Source organism: Cynoglossus semilaevis, chromosome 17 (assembly GCF_000523025.1).
Source record: "Cynoglossus semilaevis isolate Cse_v1.0 chromosome 17, Cse_v1.0, whole genome shotgun sequence".
NCBI lineage: Eukaryota > Metazoa > Chordata > Actinopteri > Pleuronectiformes > Cynoglossidae > Cynoglossus > Cynoglossus semilaevis.
Genome location: NC_024323.1, coordinates 10,627,474 through 10,655,396, shown reverse-complemented (window position 1 = coordinate 10,655,396; position 27,923 = coordinate 10,627,474). Strand labels below are relative to the sequence as shown.

The 27,923-nt window shown below is 42.5% G+C and overlaps 2 protein-coding genes across 2 annotated transcripts; both read left to right on the top strand.

Annotated features, from left to right (window-relative positions):
- Positions 1–364: 364 nt before the first annotated feature.
- Positions 365–11,235, top strand: xylt2 (xylosyltransferase II). Its single transcript, XM_008330086.3, has 11 exons — positions 365–1,127; positions 3,907–4,459; positions 5,030–5,205; positions 6,489–6,691; positions 7,076–7,156; positions 7,243–7,459; positions 7,849–8,025; positions 8,117–8,373; positions 8,496–8,691; positions 8,840–9,173; positions 9,313–11,235. The coding sequence occupies exons 1-11, from the start codon at positions 996–998 to the stop codon at positions 9,633–9,635; spliced, it is 2,649 nt and encodes an 882-aa protein (XP_008328308.1). The 5' UTR covers positions 365–995; the 3' UTR covers positions 9,636–11,235.
- A 5,553-nt stretch (positions 11,236–16,788) lies between these two features.
- LOC103393210 (ras-related protein Rab-37) lies at positions 16,789–26,171 on the top strand. The gene is made up of 9 exons (XM_008330087.3): positions 16,789–17,669; positions 18,635–18,745; positions 22,319–22,360; positions 22,466–22,532; positions 22,720–22,772; positions 23,444–23,509; positions 24,318–24,374; positions 24,473–24,549; positions 25,444–26,171. The coding sequence occupies exons 1-9, from the start codon at positions 17,559–17,561 to the stop codon at positions 25,547–25,549; spliced, it is 690 nt and encodes a 229-aa protein (XP_008328309.1). The 5' UTR covers positions 16,789–17,558; the 3' UTR covers positions 25,550–26,171.
- Positions 26,172–27,923: the final 1,752 nt, after the last annotated feature.

Genomic DNA, 27,923 nt, shown 5'->3' with positions numbered 1-27,923 from the left:
CCACATTGTCAGGGGGGGGGGGGGGGGTGTAGGGGGATGAGGGGAGTGAAACCTTAACCTAACAACTGACTATTTACTTACTTTTATACCAGTAATACACATATAAACAAAGGATGATTGCGCATACAGCAAACTAGGTAGTGGAATAAGCAACATCTTGGGTTATTACGTTTGTGCAGTGTTTGCTTTGGTAAAAACATTGTGTTTGTCATTCAGAAAGTTCTTGTTTTATTAATAATAAAAGTGGAATTTGGTCAACTGCTGCGTCCTCCGTCATGATTTACTGCATCAGAGTAGGAGGTTAACACACTGAATGCCTGACTCAGAGTCCTGTTGCCCTGGAGACTGAGGGGGATCCCGTCCCGAGATCATTTCTATACAAACAATGAAGGAAAATGAGACATTAGTATTCATGGTTGAGGACAATATTCAAAACATGTCTTCCTTTATAACATACAGCCCACAGGAATGTTAGAATGCAGCTATTTGGGGTTCATTATAAAAATGATTTTGTTAAAATGTGTGTTTTTTTAAAGTTGTTTCTCAGTACTTTGCTGCCATGCTCTTTAATGTTATGACACTAATGTACTGTATCTTCACATCTTAATTTTGCCGATTAAACAATCTGTGAGCCAAATATAGAAAAAGCGAAATAAATTAGCTATAACTGAAATTTGCAAGGGTCATGTATGTTTTAAAAAGAACACGTTTTAGAAGCAACAATATCAAAAATTAGAAATTATCATTAGTTGTTTTTGTACATTCACTCATCGTATACTTTAAAAGACCTGTTACCAGGCGGTGTTTCAAAGGAGGACACGATAATGTAATCACAAGTAAATCAAAATGGTTGGAAAACTACAACATCAGTTTTTAACAAATGTCAAATCCTTCCCTTGAAGCAATGTTTCCGTGACAACCCTGAAGCGACTCCACGTGTGCGCGCACCTCAGAATGTCTCGCGTACGCGCTCGAAGTCGACACGGAGTGTAAAGATGGTGGCCAGCGTCAGAGTACAGAAGCTGCTCCGACGCTACAAGCTGGCCATAGCCGCCGCGCTGACCATTCTTCTGATCCAAGGGCTGGTTGTATGGAGTCTGAGAAGTCTCGAGGAAGGCGAGACTGAGGTAAGACATGGACCCCTGGCGTTTTTAGTGACATGATAGAGGATAATGACAGCACAAAGCGCTTAGCTTAGCCCCGTCTGTGTGTTATGATACTGTGGAAAGGAAAGGAAGCTAAGTTAGCAGCTGAGGGAAGTAAGGAAGGAGGGGGGCGCTAGTCCTGAACATTTCATTCAGTCTGGCTGCCTCTCATTTAAAAGCCGAATATTGCCCACATAAAGTCATCCGTTCAAGTAATGTTTTTAACGTTGTGTGTAATTTAATTTAATTTGTCATAGTGTTGTGAAGGTCTTGAAACGATGTATGTATAAAGGCAGTCCCATTTTCTATTTCCACTTTTAAAAGTTTAGAAGTAAGCACCTGGACCTTAATTATTGTTTCCACTATTTCGAAACAACACATTCAAGCGTTTACAGAAAGGAAAACTTTAATCTTACAGATTGTATGAATAGGACCTCACTAATGGAACACTGTCAGTAAGTGATTCTTTTAAACAAACAGTAAGTCATTGTGAGCTGGATTATGTTAACACAACTGTGCAAAAAAAAAAACACTGTTTACTGTGTTGTGTGGAAATTACTTTTTGTAGTGTCTGGTCTTAATGGAACAACATCAAATCAATACACTGTTGGATATTTATTGCTGTGCTGTGATAACAGCATAGCTCCTAAGAGCCGGTTGAGTCCACTCTGTCTGTAGTAAGAAAGATGCACTCTGCTTTCCTGAGACTCATAGACTGTGTATAAGAACTGGACAGAGGCGTCAGCAGCCAGCAGTGCACCATTAAAGTGCTTTAATGAACAGGAGAGTAACCCAGTTTGCGCTCCTTAGAAACTACACTCATCCTAACTCAATTTATAACTTCATTTTTTAACATTTTTCTAATGATTTTTTGGTTTAAATCCTTGTATTTTTTTAATGCTATCTGAGCAGTCAAGGCTTACAATACATATACAGAAAAAATAATGCCCTGGGGTTATTGGAAATATGTTTAGTTAAAATTTTTAAAATCCAGAAAAACTTACCCCTTACACCCAAAGACTTATTCTGTCTTTTTTTTCTAGGAATTTATTTCTAACAGTGCCATTCTGCAATGTTAGCTCTGTCTCTTTCTGAAATGCAATCTAGGTTACAAGGCATTTTGTCATTGGATTAGCGGTTAATCTAATTGTATAATAACAAAGTAATTCAACAACAGCTAGCTGTGTTTTGAGCCCACACACTACAAATATTAACACCAAGTGTAAAAATTGGGACAGAGGCAGGGATTTAGAGGGGGTGTTCTGTGGGATTGAGGACAAATAATTTTGCATTCTATTTCCTGTCTTGTCTGTCTGGTTTCAAAATAGAAAAACCAGCTGACTTAAAGAGTACAAACCTTCTGCTTCCTGCTTGATCACACAGAAAACAAGCTTGTTCACGGTGTGATGTTCTCAGCTAACCAGCTAACTAGCTTTATTTACATACCACACAAACTATCAACTTTAACCTGAGCTTACTTTTTTCTGTGATACTCCTGGGCACCTGTGAACAGTGACCTGTGCTGGACTGTTCATCTGACCCATTTACTGAACTGGAGTCAGGGTTTCTTTTTCTCTCTTGAGTTCCAAGAGTGAAAATGCCACAGAAGGGCAAGCTGAAACCTGAATTGGGAAGCGTGCTATCTCTGTCACCTGGAGACAAGTGTGGATAGTGTATAATATTCTATTAGAGGGGAAATTGTAGCTGTGATGGAAGGAAAGCTGGATTACAGGGGAAACCTTTTGACCTCCCCGCCCACTTCACTGAATGGATGATAATGATGGGCTGTGATTCTGTGCTTTTTCCTGACCATTAGCTGTGAACTACTTTAAATTGAGATGTACAGTAAGCTACTCAGTAAAGCACAAGGCCAATTCTCATCTTCCTGCTTCCGTGTTTCTCTGCATTACACCAGCTTGAATGAAGCAATCAATTTCCTTTCTGCACACTTAAAAACACCAGATTGGGGACACTTTAGGAAATGTGGCTCCATCATATTATAGAAATTATGTTTGGTTTTTTCTTCCCTCTCGTCTGCTGTATGTGCTCTTAATGCCTACACACTCTCTGCTGCTTCGTCAGGTGCAGGCTTGAACATGCTTTGGCCAAGATACAGTAAAAATAGTGTGTACTTCCTGTAGGACTGTTAAGATGCTGCGTTCATTTGAAATCTCTGTCCAGTTCTTTATACATTCATGTGAAGCACTGCACTGTGCGTCACTTAGTATTCTGTGGCACAAACGGAAGCAAAAATTTCTATTTAATTTGAATATTTGGCAGTTGTTTAAAAATACTATGTACTTCTGAGGTGCTTCATATCATGTTTTCTTGTTACTTGTTCTTGGCAGCAAACTAATCCTGACTCAGATTTAATTTCTAATAGACGTGTGAACCGTGCCTCATCTTTTTGATGTGTTTGACGGGTTAATTGGATTCATTCTTTCAGGGACAATAACTTCATGTGACAGTCAAACTTTTGTTATGCCTTAACCGTAACAGTCAAACTTTTGTTATGCCTTAACCACATCCACCTTACTGAAATAAATGACATGTGATTTTCAGAATTAAGTGATAAGATCATAGAGGTTAGGAGAACATTTTCTCTTAGGAAGTGGCTCTTCCCTCCAGGCTTGTGTGTTTGTTCTCCTTCTGATCATTTGTATTTTAAAAGACTCATTCTGTCAGTCTCAAGATGCTTTTTAAGAATAGAAAAAGAATCCTATCTAATTCTCATCCTCCCTCTCTGTCTCTCTCTCCTCAGAAGAAAACACGGCGGTCTAAACTGCCAGACCACAACAACCAAGACCCCAAAAGAGACAATGCACAATGGGAGAAACAGAACTCCTTGTCAGGAAAGAACAGAGGAAGATGGAGCGCAAGGTTGGAGAGAGCCGGAGGAACAGCGCCCAGTTCACCCAGGAGAGGCACCAGTCGAAGAGGAGGAAAACCCAATATCAGGATCAAATCTGCACAGGAGCGGGGGATGACGGGGGCTGGAATGGACGGGGTCCTCTCCCATGACTTATCCAGCAGCCGCAACTTCAGCGAGACCCGAGGAGGCGCAGAGGGTGGGGCTAGGCTTCCTGCTGCTGCTGCTGCTCCTCCACCAGGGGAAACGGGCAGTGTGGACGGTGCACATCAATCATCCAGCAGTGACTTTGTGCCTAAATGTGATATCACTGGCAAGGACGCTCTGTCCGCCCTCCATCGAGCTGGGTCGCAGCAGTGTCGTCAGGAGATCGCCAACATAGTGTGTCGGCATCAGGCTGGTCAGCTCATGCCTCAAGTCCTTCCTCAGTTCTGCCCTCAAACTGGTAAAAAAAAACTCTTCATACAGATTTAAATATGTTTTCAAAGTACAAAAGTGTTATTGATTGGTCAACATTTTCATAAAGTAAAACAACCAAACTTTTTACACCGCCTCCAAAAATATATTCCTCTCCAAGTACCACCAGTTTGGCCAACCGTAGACGACAGCATCCTGCCATGTTCATCTCAGTTATTGAAGTATACCAAGATGTTAATTTATTCCTAATCAGATAATTAGATTTTTTTTTAAATGTTGGGCCCGTGCTTCAGCAGTACACTCTACCCACTCCTATGACTTGGCAGTACATTTCACTAAACACACTTGGCAGCACCGATGTGTGGGCAGCTTGTTAGAGGGAAACTAAAAATACACAAAGACACAAAGATGAAATTTAAATTCTTTCTCCACTCCTATCCAGTCAAAACCCTGTTATTAGCTTGCCCACTGGAGTCTATTTTAAATCTCAGAACAAAGTCTTTTTCAACACTCACACTCACTCACAAGTTATTATGTTTTCCCTCACATCCAGTCTGGGCTTTAATGAGCTGTGTATTTCACCGTGCTCTCTGTTCAGATCTGTCAAACCCTGTTCTGGCTGTTGATGATGTGGACATGGGTCTGTCCAAAGTGGACAACCCCGTCAGGGTGGCCTTTGTCCTGATGGTCCATGGCCGAGCCATGCGGCAGCTGAAGCGTCTCATCAAAGCCATTTACCACCGTGACCACTACTACTACATCCACGTAGACAAGGTAGGAACAGTTCATTCATTATTTGGTATCAAAAAAAATCTGCTAATGTCTACTGTACAGAGCCTCAATCAGTCATTGCTTGTCACCGGCTGCGCTTCACTCACTGATGCCTCTGCCAGTGAAGTCCTGTGGTGTTAGGAGGGTTAAATACGTCCCATGTGCTTTGCCGTATAGTAAAGGGGATTAGCCTGGATACAGAGAAGTGTGGTTATTCTTAGAGGCTGGATTTAGCGGAGGAATATTCTGCAGCTGGAAGGCAAGAGAACAAGCGTATGGCTGCTGTTGGAAGAGTCAAGTCCAAAGACGAATAACTGTATAAAAGGGTGGAGTCTGACCCGTGGAGTCGTCCTGTTCCGTCGTTAAAAATAAATCTGCACTTATTTGGTTAATGAGGTTAACAAATGAGGTCCAGAGCCAATCAGAGCTGTGTTTGGCGGCTAGAGGGCGTGACATCTAATCTGAAATCCATCGTAGTTCACTGAGTAAAACTAAACTGAAAATAGAACTGTTTTATGGACATAATTGGCACAAAAACCAATTTACAAATTAGACAAAAGGCTAAACCGAACTTGACTGTAAAATTTCTACTGCTGCAATTGTTTTCTTTTTTTTTATTGCACTTTTTGTGTGTAGGTTCAGATCTTTCATGTTTTTATCTACAACTCATGCTAGACAACTAATGCTTTCAGAGTAGTACTAGTGAGAAGGTTCAGATCTTTCATGTTTTTATCTACAACTCATGCTAGACAACTAATGCTTTCAGAGTAGTACTAGTGAGACAGGAGAGGTTTAAAGTACTGCTGCTCACTATCCCCCAAGTGTAACAGTAATTCTAATTGTCTCTATAATACCATTTTCTATAGGGCTGGTCTCCTTTTCTCAACATAATCAGGTCACCCACATATCCATGATAAATCTGTAGACAGTCTGTGAAGCACTTCAGCACTTCTTTAAATAAAATCTCCATGTATCGTCTGAGCCTAACCTGCTGGTGAACCTATAAAAGCTGTGTAGAAAAAACAGGACAAATGATTTAGTTTAACTGTAAATGAATATTCAAACAGTGTCGGAGCAAGTTTTTGCTCTTTTTTTATTTTATTTTTTATTCCTAGCTAAATGGTTAGAAGAACAGTACATCCAGCTCGGTTCCAGTTCTCAGCTTCTCCTGTGTCTGTTCTGACTGAGTGACCAGTGAGATCAGCGGCGAAGACTCCTCGGCTACACATAGTGACGCTATTGTAACCACTTTTGTTTTTGTGTGTGTGTGTGTGTCAAAATTGCAGAGGTCGGGCTACATGTATCGAGAGGTCCTGCAGATTGCCCAACAGTTCCCAAATGTGAGAGCTACACCCTGGAGGATGGTGACCATCTGGGGCGGTGCCAGCCTGCTGAAGGCCTACCTGCGCAGCATGCAGGACCTGCTCTCCATGCTGGACTGGAAATGGGATTTTTTCATCAATCTCAGCGCCACAGACTTTCCCACCAGGTTGGTCAGCCTTGAACTGAAGATTCAGAAAAACGCCAGGATACCAAACACATACTGTAACGGGGAGGGGAGGGCTGGGGCGGGGGTGAACTTGCTCCAGGTAAAACTGAAGCTGGAATGTATGTCAATATGGGATTAGACATGCATTTGAAGCGCAGGTTTAAACAAATTACTGGAATGTGTGTGAAGCTTTCAGTGAAGGCAGAAAAGAAAAAGAAATTATGGAAATGCCTTCAAGTTTTAAATTATGTGTCATTCAAGGACCTCCAGGCCCAACAATTTAATTAACAATCCTGTCTCGTTTGTTTTGGAATTCCTTGATTTGGATTAGAAAAAAAACAGACTTGCATTCTTTTCACTCCTGACTGTACCTCTGTCCTGCAGAACCAACGATGAACTGGTGGCGTTCCTGTCAAAGCACAGAGATAAGAACTTCCTCAAGTCACATGGAAGAGAGAATGCCAGGTGAGAATGAATGTTTCAAACACCGCAGGTCTGAAGATTCAATTCAGTTAGAACAATAACATTCTCTTTATCTTCCACCTTTTAAGGTTCATTAAGAAACAGGGCCTTGACCGTCTCTTCCACGAATGTGACAACCACATGTGGCGTCTCGGAGAGCGCAGTATCCCCGAGGGCCTAGAAGTCTCCGGCGGCTCCGATTGGTTTGCGCTCACCCACCGTTTTGTGGAATATGTCATCAACTCCCAGGATGATCTGGTGTCGGGGCTGAAGCAGTTCTATTCTTACGCTCTGCTCCCCGCTGAGGTAAGCCTGCCGCGGGTGGTCCGTTTATCTCCTGCCGGTGCAGGAGGAGATGTTCTGATACACAAGTCTGTCTGAGGCTTGTTCTCTGCTGTCGGGTCAGAAGAACCTAGCAGCTGAGATAATGTAATTCTTTGAGCTTTGAAGCACAGTGTGCTGCAGTGGAGCGAGACGAGAGGGGAGTTTATTAGCGTTTATCTGACTGTGCGGTTCAAAGGCTCCGTGGGTAGTTGGCTGGAGCTGCACCGGCATGACCTTTTAAAATGTACCATCGGTGGATTAGAATGTGCTCAACCACCTCTTCGACTCCACCTTCAGCTCCTGTGCTTTACTGTACCCTGATCAACTGCGGACATGTGTCATTCACTCTCGTCCTCCTGTCCCCTCCCCAGTCTTTTTTCCACACGGTGCTGGGGAACAGTCACATGTGTGACTCCCTGGTGGACAACAACCTGCGTGTCACTAACTGGAACCGTAAGCTGGGCTGTAAGTGTCAGTACAAGCACATCGTTGACTGGTGCGGTTGTTCTCCTAATGACTTCAAACCACAAGACCTCATCAGGATTCAGGTAATTGAGCCTGTGGTCAAATAAAAACTAATTCAGCCACTAGGTTATTGATGACAGTTAAAGCTAAGTCAGTGTTTCATGTCATCTACAGCAACTGTCCCGTCCAACGTTCTTTGCCCGTAAATTTGAGTCATCAGTGAACCAGGAGGCCATAGATATTCTGGACACTCACCTGTACGGTCAGTATGCTCCAGGCACCGTGGCCATCAAAGCCTACTGGGAAAGTCTCTTTGAGCAGCTGGACGGCGTGGGGTCACTCAGTGACGTCGCTCTCACTGCCTACTCTTCCTTCTCCCGCCTTGGTCTGAAGAGCCTGGTCACTGCACAGAACAACCTAGAGGCCTGCAGGTAAACAAGCTGTTTCCTTATCACAGTCATTTTTTTTAAATCACAAATTTCTGTTAACCACACAAACATTTTGAACGCCAGCACCAATATATGAAATATAATCAGGAATTTTCTCACTACAGGTTTGAACCAGTCGGACACCCTGTGTCCGTACACGTGTATTTCTATGATGACCACTTCCAAGGCTACCTGGTGCGTCAGGAAGTGCAGGCTGTGGGGTCAAAAGTCAGAGAGACCCTGGAGATGTGGGCGGTGCCTCAGACCTCTTTTGTGCTCGGGAAGAACCTGAAAGAGTTTGAAAGACTGAAGAATCTAGAAGTAGGTGAAAGTTTGCTGATGAAAGGGGTTTTTTTATTGAAATTTTCATTAATAATTTTCAGACATTTAGTTCTGCAGCTAAACACAAAGACTAAAGAAGTTGTCTCCCTGATTATGACGTCATACCTTTTGTCTCTCTCACTGTCAGATCGGCACAGAGTGGGATCCTAAGGAAAGAATTTTCCGTAACTTTGGTGGAGTGATCGGTCCCCTGGATGAACCACTGGCCGTGCAGAAGTGGGCTCGTGGTCCCAACCTCACGGCCACCATCGTGTGGATCGATCCTGGTCTGGTGGTGGCGGCGTCGTACGACATCACCGTGGATGTTGACGCAGAGTACACCCAGTACAAACCACCTCTACAGCACCCACTGCGGCCCGGAACCTGGACCATAAGGGTGTTGAAGCAATGGGAGCGTGTGGCGGAGGTTCGATTTCTGGTCATGCCACTGACATTCAGAGATAAGGAGCCGTTACGCAAAGGTGAGTCGCAGATGTAGATCACTGGGCTAAAAGGTCAAGATCTAAACGGTCGCCAGAGAGGGCCATTAGTGCCACCCTTCTTTGGAGACATTTTTTGACATCTTTCTCAAATTCTCTCTTCTGTGAATGTAAATTTCAGGTGAGGACAGCTGGCTGCACGCTGGTCCTCCAGGAAACATGTACCTGGAGCAGAATCTCCAGCAGCTGAGCTCCATGCTGAAGCTTCCTCCGCAGGACTCGGCCATGCAGGAGGCCCACCACAATTCCCAGCTTGTGGGTCAGTCCCTTGAGAAGTGGGTGGACAGCAGTGTGAGGACTTTTTGGGCAATGGGTAAAATGTGTGGGACACAGACTTCCTCCTGCCCATCTCTGGAGCTTTGCTCTAAAACCTCCTGGAGCTCTCTGTCCCCAGACCCCAAATCTGAACTGGGTCCAGTCAAAAGTGACGGGCGGATCAGGTAGCCTTTAGAGAGGGAAGGAGTGTAGACTCTGACTCAAACAGAGGAGAACTAGCTGCACTCTGTGAGAACCTGTGTGAGCTGGATGTTGGCCTTTGGGTTGGCAGGGAGCTCTGGGGCACATGAACATCCATGAGGGGTCTTCCTGTCCCCAGGAGTCAGGATATTCTCAGTAAGGTGGTCCTACAGACTGAAACAAAGATGATATGATTGCTAAATATTTGCACACAGTAGCCCGCGAGCGCAAAAGACGGAGAAAAGTTTAATTTGCCTGAATGATCACATGAATGCCATTTGTTTTTGTTATAATTTTAGCACATGGTTTACAGTCAGGTGGAAACTAAAATAAGATTTTTTTTTTTAAGGAATTCTTTTTAAACTCGTTCGACGACATGCTCCTCACATCGCCGTGCTTCTATCTTCATTTCAAAGGGAGAGTGGAACCTCTGCATCACGTTATTGTGCTTATTTTGAAGCATTACTGTGGACGCTGCAGGATGAAGTGCACTTTACTGTAGGACCGTGAGGTTACAGAGCTGTTACAGTGTGAGGAGCAGGAGTTCAAAGTTCAAAGGTTAGGATTAAGCCCTCATCCTGTCACGATATACTTGCATCTTTGTCACAGACTCATCAGTACTTGTTTAGACTGTAACAAACTTAGTTGAAAATAGGAAAAGAAACAGAGTAGAATTAGGTTTTACATCTTAATGTTCTGTTAACGATGATTTTTTTTTTATGTTGAAATTTGTTTACCGGCTTAGTCAGCAATCAAAGTGCTATACTTCTTCAGTGTCTGCTTTTGCTAAAGATGCCACTCTGTTTTTATAGAAGTGCCTCGTCATCTAAATCCTTCAATTTACTTTAATATGAATTTTCCATGGAATATTTTTTAAACATTTAAGGATGTCATCCTAAATCTGTCATAATACAGATGCCCATGTTCCCCTGGGCTGTTGACAATATTGTTGAACCAAAACCGTTTTTTTAACATGTGATGAATTGTCTTTGGAGACCAGTGATTATCCACTGGATTAAAAAAAAATGAACTGCCCTGAAGAAACAGCTGGGGTAATGGTGCAGTAAAACTTTAATGAGGCTCCATGTTGGTACATTAACTGCTTTACAGCCACATTTTTACCTCAGTTATTATAACTACGGTCCGTGACACAATAATATTTTTTTATAGACTATTGATAATGAACAAGTTAAGATGATCCTGACCCTTGCCCCAGCACTCTATTTTCTCCATGTTTACAAGCAGTTCAATGCACTCAAAAGGTCATTACTGCCACCTTCTGACTTTTGTTTGCCACTGTAAAAAAAAGCCAGACATGTTCCAACTAACTGTAAAGGAGAAAAGAGAAACAGAGGGCAGTGTCGCTGCACACCTTTAGCAGCCGATTAGAAATGACCAGTAGTCCTGAAAGAATTCAAGTGACAAGAATTTGGTTGTTAAATGTTTTAACAGAACATTTGAAAATACCATGACAAATGTGTCAATAGTTTACAGTGACAGTGCTGCTAATTTAGTGTATTTTAATTTTTTTTTTTTATCTGACCTTTTCTAGTTCGACCTGGTTGTATGTCTGGTTTGTCAGTTGTCATGCTAGCTAAGTTGTTACAGTGTTTTACTTTAAGTTAAATCTCACAAGATCTGTGTCATTTCAACTTCATATGGTGAACTACACCTTTAATTTTTATTTTTTATCACAATGGAGAGAATCACAGCTACCTTCACTGAGCTGAAAGAAAAAAACTGCAATTTTTTTTACCTCTAAGTGACTCTCCCTTTTGTTTGTGTTTTCTTTTTACCTCTGGACAAGTGACTCTCCCTTTTGTTTGTGTTTTGGTTTATTTTTTTTCACCTTTCATGTTGTGTTCTTTTACAACGGTTCATCACTGTCTGATTTTTGTTAAGGTGGCCTTGCACAGAACAGCAGCTCAACTGAAGCCCCGGGTTTTTAGAGATAGGAAAGCAAAGCAGAGAGAATTCAGCACATTAGTATATTTTATTTTACCAGGAGATCCCTGTGCCATCTGCCCTCCATCAACTGCTGATTGTGATGTATTTAATTGTGTTTGACAGTCCACATGTTCAGTGTCATTTCCAAGTAGAGCTCCTGTTTTATTTTAACTTGCTTATTTTGGGTTTTTTTTAATTATTATAATTTTTTTGGGAATAGGAGTCTATGGAGAATAATAGATAAAGAGCAGAAATCCAGTTTTCGCTGTGGTTCTTGTCAGAGTGAGGAAATTTAGCCTGTGGATCCACGCGGTTAGAAGAGCTCATAGACTAGACGTCCTGGCTCGTGACTCAATAAAAGGACAGTTAGATAAAGTTTTTGTCATGTCTTATATTTTAAATGTTTATGTCTAAAAACGTCTGGACGTGGTGATGTATGAGAAGCAGATGGAACAAATGTTTATGGCAGTGTCTTGTTAAAAAGCTCAACCTGTTTTTACGGCATAAATACTTTAAGTTACAACCCTTTTTGTGACAACACTTTCATATAATATTAATGAGTTGTGTACATGTTCATCTCTTTGGTTGGATGGTAACCAACGGTCGAGGATAAAAACCAGGAAACAGATGAATCCTGAAATGAGGAAAAGAGGAAAAAGATTTTGTCCTTACAGCAAACTGAGCAGTGGATTCTGGGAAATGTTTGATGCCATGTCGACAGTGGGCTGAGATAAAAAAAGAGGAGGAAACAGAGCTGGAGACGACCTGTTCTTCTGGACCATCTGAGGTGGACACATCAGGTAAATGTCCTGTTTTACACAAACTGCAAAAGTTGGTTGGTATTTTTCAATTTATTTTACCAGCATTTATTTATGTAATAAGATTTTCTGCTTCTTTTGATTTTTTTTGTTTTCTTTTTTCTGAATGTTTGCACCAGAATATACATTTTAAGGCTTTTCTACACATTAAAAAAAACATATTGTAAACTTAAATTGTCAGTAAGTTATATTTGCAATTTATTTATGTGATAAGAAAAACTTAAATTGTCAGTAAGTTATATTTACAATTGCAATTTGTTTTTTTTCTTTAGTAAAATTATTTAATGAAAATATATACAGTTGTATCTTCCACATAGAGTGGAAATACACTTTAATGTAGACCAAAAAAACATTAACATTTGTTAAAAAAAAAAAGAAAACAAAGAACTACAGAAAAGATTCTTCTGACACTTGTAGACAAATTTCCAAAATCAACAACCACTGGATTAGTAAGACTTGTTTTTTTCTTTATCATATTTTAAAGGAAATAACTCAGGGGTTTTATGGTGAATCTACAGACATCACTCCCTTCCTGTCACACACACAGAGAGAGAGTCAGACATTCACCGGTGAGTTTCCGTGTGTTTCCTGCAGATAAACTAACCCTGTGATGATGCTGCCTCTCTCTCCTCCAACAGCTTTAGTCCTCAGAGCGCTCACATGCCAACATGAAGATTTGATGCCAACATGATCCTCACTGTAGGATGGCATGAAATAGTAATACGCTGATTACACTGCTAAACACTGCACAGCTTCCTCTTCACGCAGTGACTCATGCACACAACAGCTCCTCTCTGGTCTTCATCACTGATGCTGTGTTAGTGTTAGTGCTCCTCTCCCTCTAAGCCCCCTCTTACACCCTGCTTGGCAAACACTTATCTCAGAGACTATGTTTCCTCTTCCACAGTGGAACAACTGCATCACATGTAAGATTATGTAAAAACATACACTTCAAAAGGCCAGTCTGTTTAATGAAAGTAATCTGTATTTGCTCTATTTCAAAGATGCTACCACTTGGCATGTGTGCTGTAAAATGTGTGAATCTTCAAGGACAGCTATGCAAACAGTCACATGGGGGTAAAAAAAAATCCTCACTGTAGGATTCCTGTTTTCAATCTGTTCTCCTGCTCAGACTGGTGGTGGAGCTGAATGTGCAGAACTTGGGCATTTCATTGATTACAGCGAACGTATTGTGGTTCTCTGCAGAGAGCTTCATGCTGTTAGTGCTGCACCATATGTGGGCACTTTGAAACTGCAGATAAGAAGAGCTGACTGGGAGAAGGAAAAAGGTAAGAGGAGGAAAGTGCGGAGGAGGATGAGGAGGAGGAGGGGGGTGAAGGATGACATATTTAAAAAATGAAAAGTAAAAATCTGCTGCCAGGAAGCTCCACGCTGGACCCTCCATCCCCTCACCCCTCCACCCACCCCCCCTGGTTCCCAAGAGACGAAGTGCAGGGACAGGGTGGACTGGTGTAGACATGCAGCAGTGTTGCAGATCTGTCCTGAGGAGGCGCCTGGCCAGGAGACCTGATGTAGGAGAAAGATGTCGGAATTAATGAACAATAGAATTAATGTTTTCAGTCCTACTAAAAACTGTCCTTCAAAACATGTCTAACTGTCCTGGGTAATGTCCACGTCCACCCTCAGGTCATGGATGGTGACCTCAGCACCTCTGGACATTTGGGTGTTTTGTTTTCCTGTTTTTGTGAAATATAAGTTTAAACTAAGTCTAAAACCTGCAGAAAGGTTCGAAAACCCATCACCAAACACGAGTCCACGAGGTGTGCCTCAGGTGAGGAGCAAAGGACTCTGGGTAATTGCCCTCAACATTACTCTCTCTTTGACTCCTTGCAGACAATTCTGGTGGGAGACGGTGGCGTGGCAAAGACCTCCCTGCTGGTGCAGTACGACCAGGGCAAGCTCACTTTGGGGTCCTTTGCTTCTACCATCGGCATCGGCTTCACGGTGAGTCCACAACCTGAGTGTGTGTGTGAGTGTGTGCGAGTGTGTGTGAGTGTGTGTTTCCATCAGCTCAGCAGAGTTTGTGTCAGCAGCATGAATCAGTGGGGGAGTTCTCCAGTGAGGGTTAGTGCATCTTCTCACTGTATTCATGGTGATCCTTAACACTATATACGTGTATGTGTGTGTGTGTGTGTGTGTGTGTGTGTTCCTGGTGTAGTTATACTTGTAGGGACCTCATTTTGGAAAGTACTATTGTTGTGGGGACACTGTGTCCATCTGGACGTTTTGCCGGTCACCACTTTTGAGGTCAAAGATTTCGTTTTGAAATTAGGATTAGAATTAGTGTCAGGTTACAGTGAAGGTACGGATTAGGATTAGGATTATGATAGTTAATGTAAGTGACCAGAGAATGCATTATGTCCGTTTGAAGAGTGTGTGTGGGTGTGTGTGTGTGTGTGATACAGAGACATTGTCTTCACCGACGCTGCTGCTGCTATGATTTAATCACAGTACACTCAGCTCCACTAATGACTGTCATGGCAGCAGGCTGTTTGCTGCTGCACGTTCCAAACAAAGCAGCTTTAAATAAGGATGATTTTCTGCTTTGTGACACTCAGGAATGGAAGAGGAGGGGGGAGGGGGGGGGTGTCTTATCCTTTGTGGCAGGCAAAGGAAAATGGAGACAAGTGGAAATGATGTATGGCTCATTTAGAGCAATATTTCCTCTGCTGTGACAGTGACAACTTCAGCTCCGTGTCTCCGCTGCCAGAGAAGCAAAAGAGAGGCACAAGTTTGAGAGGGTAGAAAATCGGCTTTGCTGTTTTGCATCAAGTGCTTTTGCATGAGTGCGTTTGATTTGAGGTTTAAAAAAAAGAAAAAAGAAAACCTAATACGGCAGATGGATTTATTTTAAATTTAGGTTTAAGTCAGCACCTGAAAATGAACTGAGACATTGATGCCTGCCTGCTGTTCATAAGGCAGTCATGATCATGCTCCAGTGACTGTGCTGTTTCAGGAAAACTGGTTTGTTTGTTTTCAGTTGACAGGAATATTTTTGGCTATTTTCAACAAACCTCCTGTTTCAGTCTGAGATGATTTTTTTCCCCCTCTGGCTCATTCTCTGTAGCAGTGGAGGCTGGAAAAGGCAGACACGGTAACATGGCACATGTGTGAGGCTGTGTGTTTGTCACTGACAGCTGATGAAACTGACTCAACCCTGTTGTACGTCTGAAATCCGTCACGTTGCCCGGCCCACAATCAGAGGCGTCTGTTCACAAATAAACGTCTGTCTGACATTAACCCCCCCTCCACTCCGCCCCCGACCCCCGCAGAGGTCTAAATATGAGATTAATTGTCATTTATAGAACACAAATCATCCATAACTGTGTCATTATTAGGCCTGTCAGTCACCTGAGCGGGAACAGGGCACTGACTTGACCACTGGGGGGAGACAAACACTGCAGGAAAAAGATAGGAGTTTTTTTTTTCTTTTTAAACTCAAGTGGTAAATTGAGTATTTGAGATAATATTTTTAAACCTGACATGATGATTAAATAAAGGACCTGGGGGAGGAGTTGAAATATGACATCATCTGTTCTTCACAAGAATAGAACGTTTTGCATAATTAGATTGTGCCCTGCACACAGGACATGCAGTAGGAATTAGTCAAAATGATGCAAAGATGATTCATTCATTCATTCATTCATTTTCTACTGCAAAAAAACAAACAAACAAAACATTTTTCAGGGACATGAGGGGGCATTCATCTGTCATTTTCTTGCTGATTTGAAGCAACAACGTCAGGACGTTGACACGACAGTGACCCAGGGTCATTTACAGCTCGTGACTTTTTCTGCAGCACTTCCTCTTGTTGTAGAAATCTAATGAATGCATCGAGAATCAATCAGATATGTAGTTCAGTCGGCTTCGACTATTTCATCAATAAGATGATAGATTGGTTCTCATGCTGAGGTCTGGGGACCAAAACGTGGGCAGATAATCAGGTGTGATCAGTGGTCATAGCCTGGTCATAGCATGACGTGTTTTAGTGTCTTATCCTAAATGTGTGAGTCTCTGTCTGTAGGAGAGACCTCGCTGATGGAGGACGCCACCTTGTGTCTTGTTGTTGTGCTCAGTTTCATATCAAACCTTTGTCTCTATTTCCTTCCAACAGCTTCTCAGCAGAGTTTGGTTGATTTTCACCCACGAGTCTCAAACACAGCTGTTGTGCTTCTTTTATTGACTCTGTGGTATCATTGGTTAATCATACACCTGACTGCTGATCTTACAAAACCTGCGTCTGTTCGTCGTTGTTACAAAAAAAAAAAAAAAAGAAAGAAAAGAAAAGAAAGAAACTTAAGACTTGGATCCAGGTTTAAGACTCAGACATTATTCTGATGGATGATAAACCGTAAAAAGCGGACATTGTTGAGAACAGTCTGTGCGCCCCTCGTCTCTGACCCCTTCCGTGACCCGTCACCACCTGTGGCAGATGTGCGAGTTCTCAGCCGCGGACGGCGACGTTGGAGGACGGTGAGAGTCTCGCAGAGATAAACAGACATTGATTAGACTGAGTGGTGTTGCAGCCAAGTGTGTTAGTCTGTTGACGTCCACGCACGCACGCACACACACACACACGCGCACTCGCAGCTAATCATCTGCCCACGCCAGGACGCAGCGAAAGCACAGAGATGTTTCCGCCTGTTTGTCACCACAGCTCCTCTGAGTGACTGGCTGTTGCTGGATAAAGACTCACACACGCACGCACGCGCACAGCCACACACACACACTAACAGACTCTAACAGACACGCCTCTGGAAGTTCTTCAACTTCTGGTCTCCGTTTCCGTCTGTGACAGTCTGATTTAAGCTGCTGCTGTTGTTGTTGTTGTCGTTGTTGCTCTTGTTGTTGTTGTTGTTGTTTTGCTCTTCAGTCGCTCCGTCATCGTTTTACCTCCACGTCTGAGCGCAGTTATGCGAGCAGCGCAGCGGAGCTGGAGGCTGGAGGAGACTGGCACCGAGTGACCGGAGGAGATCTTATTCCCACTATCACACACACACACACACACACACTCGTTCACACACACACACACACACCGTGCGTGTGTTTTCTCCCGGACACCAGCAACATCCCTGAGAGCAGACTGAGCTCCGGCGGCTCTGGCACACTTTCCTTGGCGATTGCGATGTCCACAAGAAAGGCATCGTTGACGGACAAGCAGACCAAAAACGGAACGTCAAAATACGTCTTGGAGCGATGCGCTTCTATTAACGAGTACTATGATATTGCCTTCAAGGTGTGTATATTCCTCATGATTTGGGTTTTTTTTTTTTTTTAAATTTTTTGTGGGTTTTGTGGGCTCTCTTGCTCTTATTCTGCGAGGTGGAACAGGTGTTTAGAATCTGCAACAGAAACAAGTGGGTGTACATGCGGCATGGAGCCACAGTACAGAGTCCACATCTGAGTGAATGTGTTCAGGAAACGATCAGCTGATGCGGCTTCATGTGTTAAACAGGTCCGACTCTGACAGACCTTCATCCACCTGCAGCTTTAATCTGCATCACTCCACAGTCTCTCTCTCTCTCTCTCTCTCTCTCTCTCTGAGCCTTTAAATCTCCTCTCAATACTCTGTCCACCCTTTTTTGTTCTGATGTAAATATTTGCTGAGGGTGTAGGAACCTGTTGCTCCCAACACACACCCTGTCATGGAATATTTATAGACGCTGCCCTGGCAAACCTGCAAGCAGTTTCAGAAAGCAAAAGTTGGACTTGACCTTTAATTGGGCTCCGTCTGTGCCATCAATGATTCACTGTCCAACCAGCAGCACCACATGTTGGGTGGATTGTGTAATTGCACATTCTGTTGTTGTAATTATCTTGATGATTATTTAATTTTTTATTTTTTTTTGAAAATGGATGCTGGCTGAAAGGGCAGCATGAGTTGAGTTGGTCACAAACATGTTGATCAGCCTCTCGGTCAGCCCAGGGTTGGCAGCGTGTCACATGACTCCGTCAGCACCAAATGTAGAGCGGCAGCATTTTTCCTCAACACCTTTGTCACATCAAATGAAGGCTTGTTGTGCAGCAGCACCATCAACGGGACGGTCTCGTGTTTCCTCCTGTGAAATCCCCCACATGACTGCAGTATAATTTATGTGGCCCGGCCCTCACTTTATGGGCCCGCCGTGGGAGGAGGGTTCAATCCCGTCTGCATGTTTGTGTAACCTGTTGTCCCTCTCTCTGCCGGTGGCTGTGCTGCAGGTGATGCTGCTCGGAGACTCGGCCGTGGGGAAGACGTGCATCCTGGTGCGCTTTAAAGATGGAGCCTTTCTGGGAGGAAACTTTATAGCCACCGTGGGAATAGACTTTAGGGTGAGACTTGATGCCGTGTTTCTCAAATAGTGGTGTGTGGTTTGGATGTATTTATTCATCGTCTACTGCTCTGTCGTTTTTGGGGGTCTACAAAGAAAAAGTAATACTATAGCTTAAAGTACAAAATCGAGTTTTAATGAATGAAAACACAAAACAATTGAAAATAAATTCAAAAAATAATTACATCAAGGTGAAAATTAAATTGCTATTGACATTTATTTGTGGACCAGATGGGCAGGGTTTGTGGGCCAGAGGTGGCCCCTGGGCCAGGAGTTTGCTACCTGGTTTTGAAAGTGCAGTTTTTGGTCTCCTGACTATTTTATCTACCACTAGAGATTTCCCTATTGTAAGGCAAGGGTGCTAACCACCCTTCCACCGCGTAGCCCTAGGTACGATCTATTATCTAAAATTTCTTTGCTGTTATATTATTATTATATTGTGCATTTTTTGGAAAACAATTCAATTAATTTGAGGAGGCATAATCAATCCCATAATTTTAACTTTACCACTAGAGGTTGCTAAATCCTACACAAGGTACTCTTTAACTGAGCTTTTACTCTAAAGCCTCATTAACATAGGTAAGTAGATACCTCAGGTTCAAATGTCACTGTCCATTTCTGGCCCACGGGCCGTAGTTTGCCCAGCTCTGCTCTAAAATGATTAGAAAACCCTCATTTTTCTAATGCTGAACATTTGAGAAATTCTCACACGTAGACGAACAAACAGCAGCTAATGATGATTTTGATTGTTGCTGCAACACTAAAAAAAAAACCACCGTGCTGTTTCCTGCGCATTGCACCACATCGTGCACCACAAGTGTTTTGCAAGCCCTCTGCATTATTGTTGAAGTCACGTCAGCTTCACACTGACCACGAGGAGAACGAGCTCGCCACTCCCGCTCTGGGTCGTACGGTCATTCTGATGCAACTAATGTACTCGCACTTAGCAGCAGAAAACAAAGTGCTCGTGCCAGCTTGTAACTTCTAATATGAGCCTCTCTTGTTTCATACTATAACCCACTTTTACATTGATGGTTTGGCGAGAAAAAAAAACAAAAACATTTATAATTCTGGTTTTTGCTAATTTAGACTTTAATCAAAATGCCTGCTAGTGGAAAGCAAATGAGAGTGAAAATCTAGACTTAAGTCTTCAGTGTTTGCAAACTGCTGCTGTAATGGTTTACTTTTGTTGCTATTCCTTCTTAGTTGTTAAAAAGCGGTATACAAATCCAGCAAGGTCGCCAGTGTGAGTGACATCTGGCCAATTATCACCTTATTTTCCTCACCGAACACTTCATCACTGTGGGATGATGGCACCAAATGCACAAATCCTCGCACCCAGCAAGTCAAGTTCACAGACCACTTGTGCTGCGAGGCACTGTGGACAGCTTCATAAATGTCACGGCAGATGTCTGCCCACGTCCCCGTCTTCTGGAAAGATTGGCTGCAGCTCAACTAGATCCTGGAGGAGTCACAGTGCTGACACACACACACACACACACACACACACACACACACCTCAGACAGTCACACTGTGTTCTCTCCACTGACGATGAACATCATAATATGCCGTTGAGAATGAATGGTCCGCCTGTCGCTCTTCACCAAGCTTCCAAGCAAAACACTAGCATTAGCAGCGACTCAAGAGGTTTGAAGAGGAAATTTGGTGTCCTGCCGTATAGTCATCTTTACACAGCGGTGCAGACGCACGGCAGAAACAACAGGGTGTTCACTGAGAGGCAGATTCCTTTTCTCTCTGCTGCCATTCATGCTAAGAGCAACAGGTTAGCGCCCATTCATAAAAAACACTTTACAAAGGGAACTGACCCATTTATCCCCGCACTCATTCACGTGCGCGTTTCTGCTGGATTAAATGTCTGCTTGTACAGAACAGAGGACGTCAGTGGGCCTTTTGTCTCCTCACCTCCTGATTAAGGAGGGAAGAAGCTCCTGCACGGCAAAAGAAAAGGATGGAGTCAATGAACTGAGGTTGTCTTCTGCAAACACAGGCAGGAAGGCAGGCTGGCTATTGTGGCAGCCTGCTACGTGGCTGATCTATTTTCGGCATTGCTTCCTTGTAGCAGTTACTCAGCGTGCAGGCTCCTCTCACGTCATAATTGCGGGTGCAGGGGGGGGTGGATGGAAAGCCATGGCAACTAATGCAGGGGTTGAACCATGTCCATTTTGCCAAGGATGCAGAGGATTCAGCAGGTGGCGGCTGCGGCTGCCAGTGATGGCGTTACACATCGCTAAAGTCGCCTTTGTCGCCGTGTTGCTCCATCTGAATTTCCTTTGTCAGTGTTTGTGCTTTCTAACAATAGGCAGGGCCTGTGTTTGTGATTACCTGAAGTTATGGAGAGGCGGAGGAAGTGCTGCATTTGCTGTATTCACACTCCCTCCCTCTCAGACCTGATGTGTCAGGGTAAAAGTTAATTAGCAGGTCATGTAAGAACTTTTCTGTCAAAAAAATAAGACAAAAAACAACTTAAATTTAGGCTCGTAAGCAGTAAAAGCTGGCAGGAAAAATAACTAGAATATATATAGGTAAGTGTACAACAAGTTGCTTAGATTATCTCAAAAATGTCAAGAGATTTCAATTAACTCATGTTGAACCAAGATACCTTTATAACATTTGACAAATTAATCTGAACGTCTTAAACATGCTGTGTTTGCGACTTCACACTCTCAGGTGCGACTTATATATTAGAATATATCATTTCACATGTTTGTTATTTTCACACTGACAGCCCCTAGAGGGCACTGGTGAGTTATACACCAGAGCAACCTATAATCCAGAAAATACGCTAATTAGAAAAGATGCCTGTTAAATAAACTTGTATATTTTTAGTGGCTGTACAAAACCTATCCATGTGAATTTTCCAGCACTTCTCCTAGCTTTACATTTCAGTTTTCTTGTGTTTTGGCTGCAGTACATTTGTTCATATCCCTTCATTTGCAATTCCTTGTTTTTTTCATGTTCTTGAATCCACCAAGTAAAGTTCCCTGTGTCGCCTGCAGCTGTGATCCTCTGACACCAACTGTCGTCTTTTTTCCTCCAAATGGCACTGTGAAAAAATTGCTACACTTTGCCGGCAGTGTAAAGTTGATCAATTATTTATGAGAGAAGCCAGTAAATATGTTCCTGGGTGTTTAATAGAACATTCCAGCACGACTGTAATTTCCACTTTACTTCTAATTATCCTGACTAATGCCATCAGGAAATTCATTGTGTGTAACCGTCACCACGCTTCATCTCTTTCGCTGCGGTTTTACGCCAATATTTTTCACTGGAAATCAGAGGCCACGCAGGGGCTACAGGACATGAACGGTGGAGTCTGTGTTTATGCTGCCAGCTGTCTTTCACACATTTGTGTAATTAAGTCTAATCTCAGGACCTTGTTGTTAGGTAGGCGTTGCAAATTGCTTTTTCTGCCAGCATTCAAAACCACTTTGGGTTGTTCTCTGTTTTTGGCCTCACGCTGCGGCTTTGTGCTCTGCTGAGATGTTTGTCATTCATCCCTGTGCCCAGAGCTTCTCCTCCTGTAGTCTGACTTATCTTTCTTTTCTGTTGCAGAATAAAGTGGTGGATGTGGACAATCTCAAAGTCAAACTCCAGGTAAAAACACTAAAAAAAAAAAAAAAACATGTTTGTGGACGATGGTCAGATCTCCCACATGAACTAGAGTTTATTTATCAAAGTTGTTCTTTTTTATTTGTGCAGATCTGGGATACAGCCGGCCAAGAGAGATTCCGCAGCGTAACGCACGCCTACTACAGAGATGCCCAGGGTGACCTCCTCTTTTATATTTCACTTTTTTTGTGTGTGGGTGTGTGTGTGGGTGTGTGTGTGGTCTGCTCACGGTGAAGGTTGTATTTAACAGATCAGCCTCTGTCAGAGGTTTGTCGTTGTGTTTTAAAGCCTGATGAGGGTCAAAGAAACGTGAGCTGAACAGATCTTGTGTTTTGTTTTGACAGCGTTGCTTCTGCTCTACGATATCACCAGCAAGCAGTCATTCGACAACATACGGGTAAGACTTTCACTTCCTGCCTCTAAACCCCAGGGGGTTTCCAAACTTTATTGGAAGTTTTGGTGTTTGTTATGCGGTGTTGCATATACACCAGATGCCAGATAAGTGCACAAAGGAACTCAAGTAGCTGTGACTGGTGCAGTCACATGATCGCAGCCGTCAGTCAAGACGCTCCAGCTCAGATATTTTTATTTGCTGCATTTTATTGGAACTCGATTTATAGTCATGAAAGTGAAAGAATGCAGTTGTTTTTAATCACAATTAAAAAAGAAAATTGGTTAAAAAATGTAATCAGTAATTTCCTTTTTTTTTAAACATTTCAAGCGACCCCATTTGAATTCCAGGTGTACCCGTGTGGAGTTGCGACCCCAAGGTTGAAAACCACTGCTTTAACCCCTCTATGTCTTGGTGCTTCACTCTGTATATTTACATACAAAGTAGCAGAAAGGCCTCTGACATGATGTTATCATCATGTTGGTTGGTAACACGATTCCCAGTGAAGCAATGAAGAGCAATAAAAGTCTGGAGGAGACGAGCGATGATTGATCAGAGGATGGCAGTGTAATAAAGTCACACCGAACAACATGGCAGGCAGAAATCACTCTTTGATACTCTGTGGTATTTATTTTATTTTCACTCCTTTTTCTTTTTTTGTTCCTTATACTTTGCAGGCTTGGCTGACTGAAATACATGAATATGCCCAGAAGGATGTGGTCATCATGTTGCTCGGCAACAAGGTGAGCGAAAGCTTCCTTTTCGTAGTTACATAAAAAGGATCAGGAGGATAAGTGGTCCCTTAGCACATTTTTAACGCAGTCTTATCTCACTCAGACAGACATGAGGACGCTTTAAAGGCAAAAAAAAAAAAAAATGCCTGCGCTGTGCAATAGCACATGCATGAACGTGAAGTCTGAATTTTGAAGCCCATCCTCGACACGGCTGTGTCTGATTGATTTAAATATTCATGTAATGAGTAGTTTGGAAATTACACATGACTGCATCTGAGTCACAGCTACAATTCATACAGTCCGTCGTACCAAAAAAAAAAAAATTTAAATAACAAATGATCACCACATGGATTTAAGACCCACCTTGTTTACATGTCTACTCCATTTTCTTTTTCCATGCTGCTCATGATGAAGGGTGAAAATTTGTATGTCTCATTGCAAGCAGCAGTCATTGTTAATTCATCTCAAAGCTCCCTCTGGTGGTTCAGAGAGGAGTCACCCTTCTCCTGGGCCACAGATGTCACTTTGAGCAGCAGCAGCAGCAGCAGCAGCAGCAGTAGTAGTTCAGATCATTTGCTGTAGGGGCAGCAGCAGGCCTGGTGGCATCAGTCAGTGAGAGCGTTGCGTTTCTGCTGGAGGTGGACTTGGTGACATGTCATCAGTCCAGAGGAGCTGTGCCTCAGCAGTCAGATGAGATGAGGTGGAGGGAGCGACATGACGGTGCATCACTGTAACTAATAACATGCTGTGTGTGTGTGTGTGTGTGTGACCTGTGACTCGTTTTCTCTTTCCCCACACACTTCCTGCTGCCTCACAGTCAGACATGGCCGCGGAGAGAGTGGTGAAGACAGAGGAAGGGCAGAGGTTGGCCAAGGTGATATGTCATACGACGGCTCCATGTGATGATGCTCAGTGTGTTCAGTTGGAGGCTTCACTTCACTTTCTCCACTAATGGTCTCTTCCTCCTTGCAGGACTACGGCGTTCCTTTCATGGAGACGAGCGCAAAGACCGGAGTCAATGTGGAGCTGGCCTTTCTCGCTGTAGCAAAGTGAGTCTTGGTGTTCTAATGGTTCTCTGCATTAATTATTACACATGTAATGTCGATGTTAGCATAGCGATAGGAAACAGGAAGGCAGCTTAAGCTTCCGGAGAAGGATATAGTCCCCATGGAGTGATTGAAGACCAAAACACATCTAAAAGGACTTTGAAAATGTCAAGATAAAAACACTGAGTTCAAATACATCTCCTAGTGAGTTAGTGGAAAACAAAAGTCACAGCTAGAAGGATTTTGAATATGTGGACAAAAGGTGAGCTAAGGCCCAGAGTGATCCTTAAACTCATTTTATTAGGCCTTCTTAGACAATATTTTAATTTTGTGCCATCAGGACAATCAACATCAATACGAGGGGTTTGCCTGAAGTGGTCCCCGGACCAGGAGTTTGACCCCCCTCCCCCTAAATGCTAGAAATTGTTTGCTATTTTTTAATGTGTCGGTCTGACTTGTTAAAACTTCCGATTTTATGCTACATGTATGTTTTCAAAGGATCTCAAACCACTGACTGTAATTTTCATCTGTGAGTGACTGCTGCGTGAAAACACATTTCTGATTGAATGGCGGGAAATGAGAGCAGGATTAATGCACTTGCGCAGCGTGTTCCCGGGTCGGAGGAAGAGGAAAATAATGTGGTTGATGTTCTGTCTGCGTGTGATGAGTATTTTAAGTGCAGTATAAACACAAACACAATGATTCACAAAGAATTTTGATTAAATCTCAGCTGCGGTTGATGCCCCCCCACCCTCTCTTTGCTTTTTTTTTATTTCTATCTTCTAATTCATTTTTTTTATTTGTTCATCCTGTCTGTATTCAATCGCACCAAACTATTGTCTTGGCGTAACCCTCACCCTTTTTTTCCCTCTCTCCCTCCCTCTGTCTCTCCACCAGGGAGCTGAAGCACAGAGCCACACAGCAGCCCAACGAACCCAAGTTCCAGATTCATGACTACATCGAGTCCCAGAAGCAGAAGAGCGGCTGCTGCAGCACGGTGTAGCTGAGGCTGCGCGGCGGAGAAGAGAGGAAGAGAGATGCACTGAGGGAAGAGGAGCGTAGGTGGAGGACAGAGGGGCGTGTGGGGTAAATAATAATAATAATAATAATAATAAATATAGTCTGCTCTCTTTTAAAAAAAAAAGAAGAAGAAGAGACAAAGCCAACCTCAGCTGAGAAGCTGAGAACAGGAACGCCTTTTTGACTCCCTTTCTGCAGCTGTGAGCTGAATGGATCGAACGCCATCCCTTATCTGAAATGTGAATTTTTCAATCTCTTTTATGTCATGGTGTAGAAATGTTGTGGTCTTTGTGGTGACAGTCAAAGTATCAAAGTACACGTGTCGGGAGGAGAAACGATGGGGGAGAGAGTTGTTCATCTGCAGGGACAGGATGAGCAGCGGATTTATCTCTGTGCTCTTAATAAACAGTGGTTTTCTATGAACAAGTCATGTGACTGTTGGTGTGGATACAGCAGTGGGTCTGAGAACCCTGTTTGGTCTTACACTCTTCGTCATGATCATCATCATCATCATATTTGCCTCTCGAACTTCAGTCTCACAGTCAGACTCCTCTGTTTCCATCTGTGCTGCTGTTTAGATGGAATAAAAAGCCGAAGTATTGGCAGCTACTCGCCCGTCTTTTCTCTGTACCTTTAAATCATCTTCATCATCCACACATCTAGAAGATGATGGAGACAAATTCCTCATCACCAAGCTTCTTCATTTCTTCTTAGTCCACACATCATCTCCTCCTGACGTTCCTGAGTCTGGTCTAATGATGGATGTTGTCCTGGTTCGCCTGATGCTGTTTCTGTTCTCTCTCCACATTGTGTTTCTGACTTCATTGTTCACAGTTCATTGTGGCTTTTTTTTGTCTCATTTGTCCTTTCATATCTGGAAACTGGGGGTAAAATTGTCCTTGAAATATCTCCAGTTGCCTCTGACAGTTCTAATGACACGGGATATTAATACGACGGAGATTCTTTAGCTCATAGAACTCTTATGTCGTTTGATTTGTTTGTCTTGACAGTTCACACTGAAGTACACAAAGAAATAAAACTTAGATCTAAATGGATCGGTCTAAAGGTTGGTCAACGTGACATTAGTTAGTGGTCGACATAACTAGGTTAAAATGAGTCAAAAAATAACCTTTAGGAAAATACTTTATATGCGATAAAAATATATATTAAATAATTACGCCCCAGAAAGTGCACTTATAAGGAAAGCAGAAAATTAAATCAAAATAAATTATAATTTTTTTATGTATATTTATTGTATTTGTTTTTTTTATCTTTTATTGTCAGGACACTTTTTTACCTGAGACATTTTGACTGAGGTGTTTTGAGGTTTAAAATTGAAATTGAAGTTAGGATTAGAATAAGGATCTGATTAGAATCAGAGTAAGGATTAATGATCAGACATATCAGTGTATATTTTTATTAATTAAGGTTACGTTAAGGCCAGATAATGCGTTGTGAAGTATTTACGTGTTAGTGGCAGGATGCGCTGAGGTTAACACGCCACTACGTGGCAGCAGAAACCCTGTTTGGCCGTTAGCCGTGTTGTGATCGTGTTCGTGTGTTGAGTCTATAGTTGTGTTGTGTTTTCATACATCAAAACCAACAACTCCTCTGTTTATCCTGTGGGTTCAGTCAGCCGTGTTAACGCTCTTAGATCCACGGCGCTGTGCTCTGCACCTGAATGCATCTCGCTTCCTCTCCCACTCACCTCTGTGACTCACCCTCTGCAAAACTGTAAACTCTTATATCTTATTAGCTCCGTTACTGGAGTCCAATGGAGCTCAATGTTGATTTGATTTTTTATTTTATATATATATATATCTTTTCTACTCTGTGTCAAACCAAACAAAAATGCTGTGTCACTTTAAACGGCCAGGTTGGTGAGAGCAGACACATCCTGTCACTGTTTTTTTTTCTTCTCTCTTTTCTTATTTCTTACCAGCCACGAAAGCATCCTCCTCAGCAGAGATGTCAAATCATGTTTCAGCAACTTCCTCTCAAAGTTTGAAAAAAATTCTCTCTGCTGTGGCGAATAAAAATCAAATAACAAAGGGTTAAAAGTTCACTAACTTTGTGACATTATTAATTTATGAATTTACTTTTTTGTCATAATTTCAATTAAAATAATCTTAATGTATTTATCTAAATAATTTGCAACTTGTATTTATGATATTTCTCTTCAAAACATTTTCTCCGCTTTTACATTTTTAATTTTTTGTCATAATTTCAGTTTTAAAAAGCCGATTAAAATTAAAATTTTAATTTATTTATCTAAATAATCTGCAACTTCAAAACCATTTCTCCGCTTTTACATTTTTAATTTTTACTACTGCCATTTCTACGTCTGCCCTTAGAGG

Excerpts from the sequence above, each read along its gene's own strand:
- xylt2 (XM_008330086.3), top strand. The coding sequence starts at position 996 with ATGGTGGCCAGCGTCAGAGTACAGAAGCTGCTCCGACGCTACAAGCTG. Across the intron at positions 5,206-6,488 it reads ACTACATCCACGTAGACAAG|AGGTCGGGCTACATGTATCG; the intron begins GTAGGAACAGTT and ends TCAAAATTGCAG. Across the intron at positions 8,026-8,116 it reads AAGACCTCATCAGGATTCAG|CAACTGTCCCGTCCAACGTT; the intron begins GTAATTGAGCCT and ends TGTCATCTACAG.
- LOC103393210 (XM_008330087.3), top strand. The coding sequence starts at position 17,559 with ATGTCCACAAGAAAGGCATCGTTGACGGACAAGCAGACCAAAAACGGA. Across the intron at positions 18,746-22,318 it reads CCGTGGGAATAGACTTTAGG|AATAAAGTGGTGGATGTGGA; the intron begins GTGAGACTTGAT and ends TTTCTGTTGCAG. Across the intron at positions 23,510-24,317 it reads TCATGTTGCTCGGCAACAAG|TCAGACATGGCCGCGGAGAG; the intron begins GTGAGCGAAAGC and ends GCTGCCTCACAG.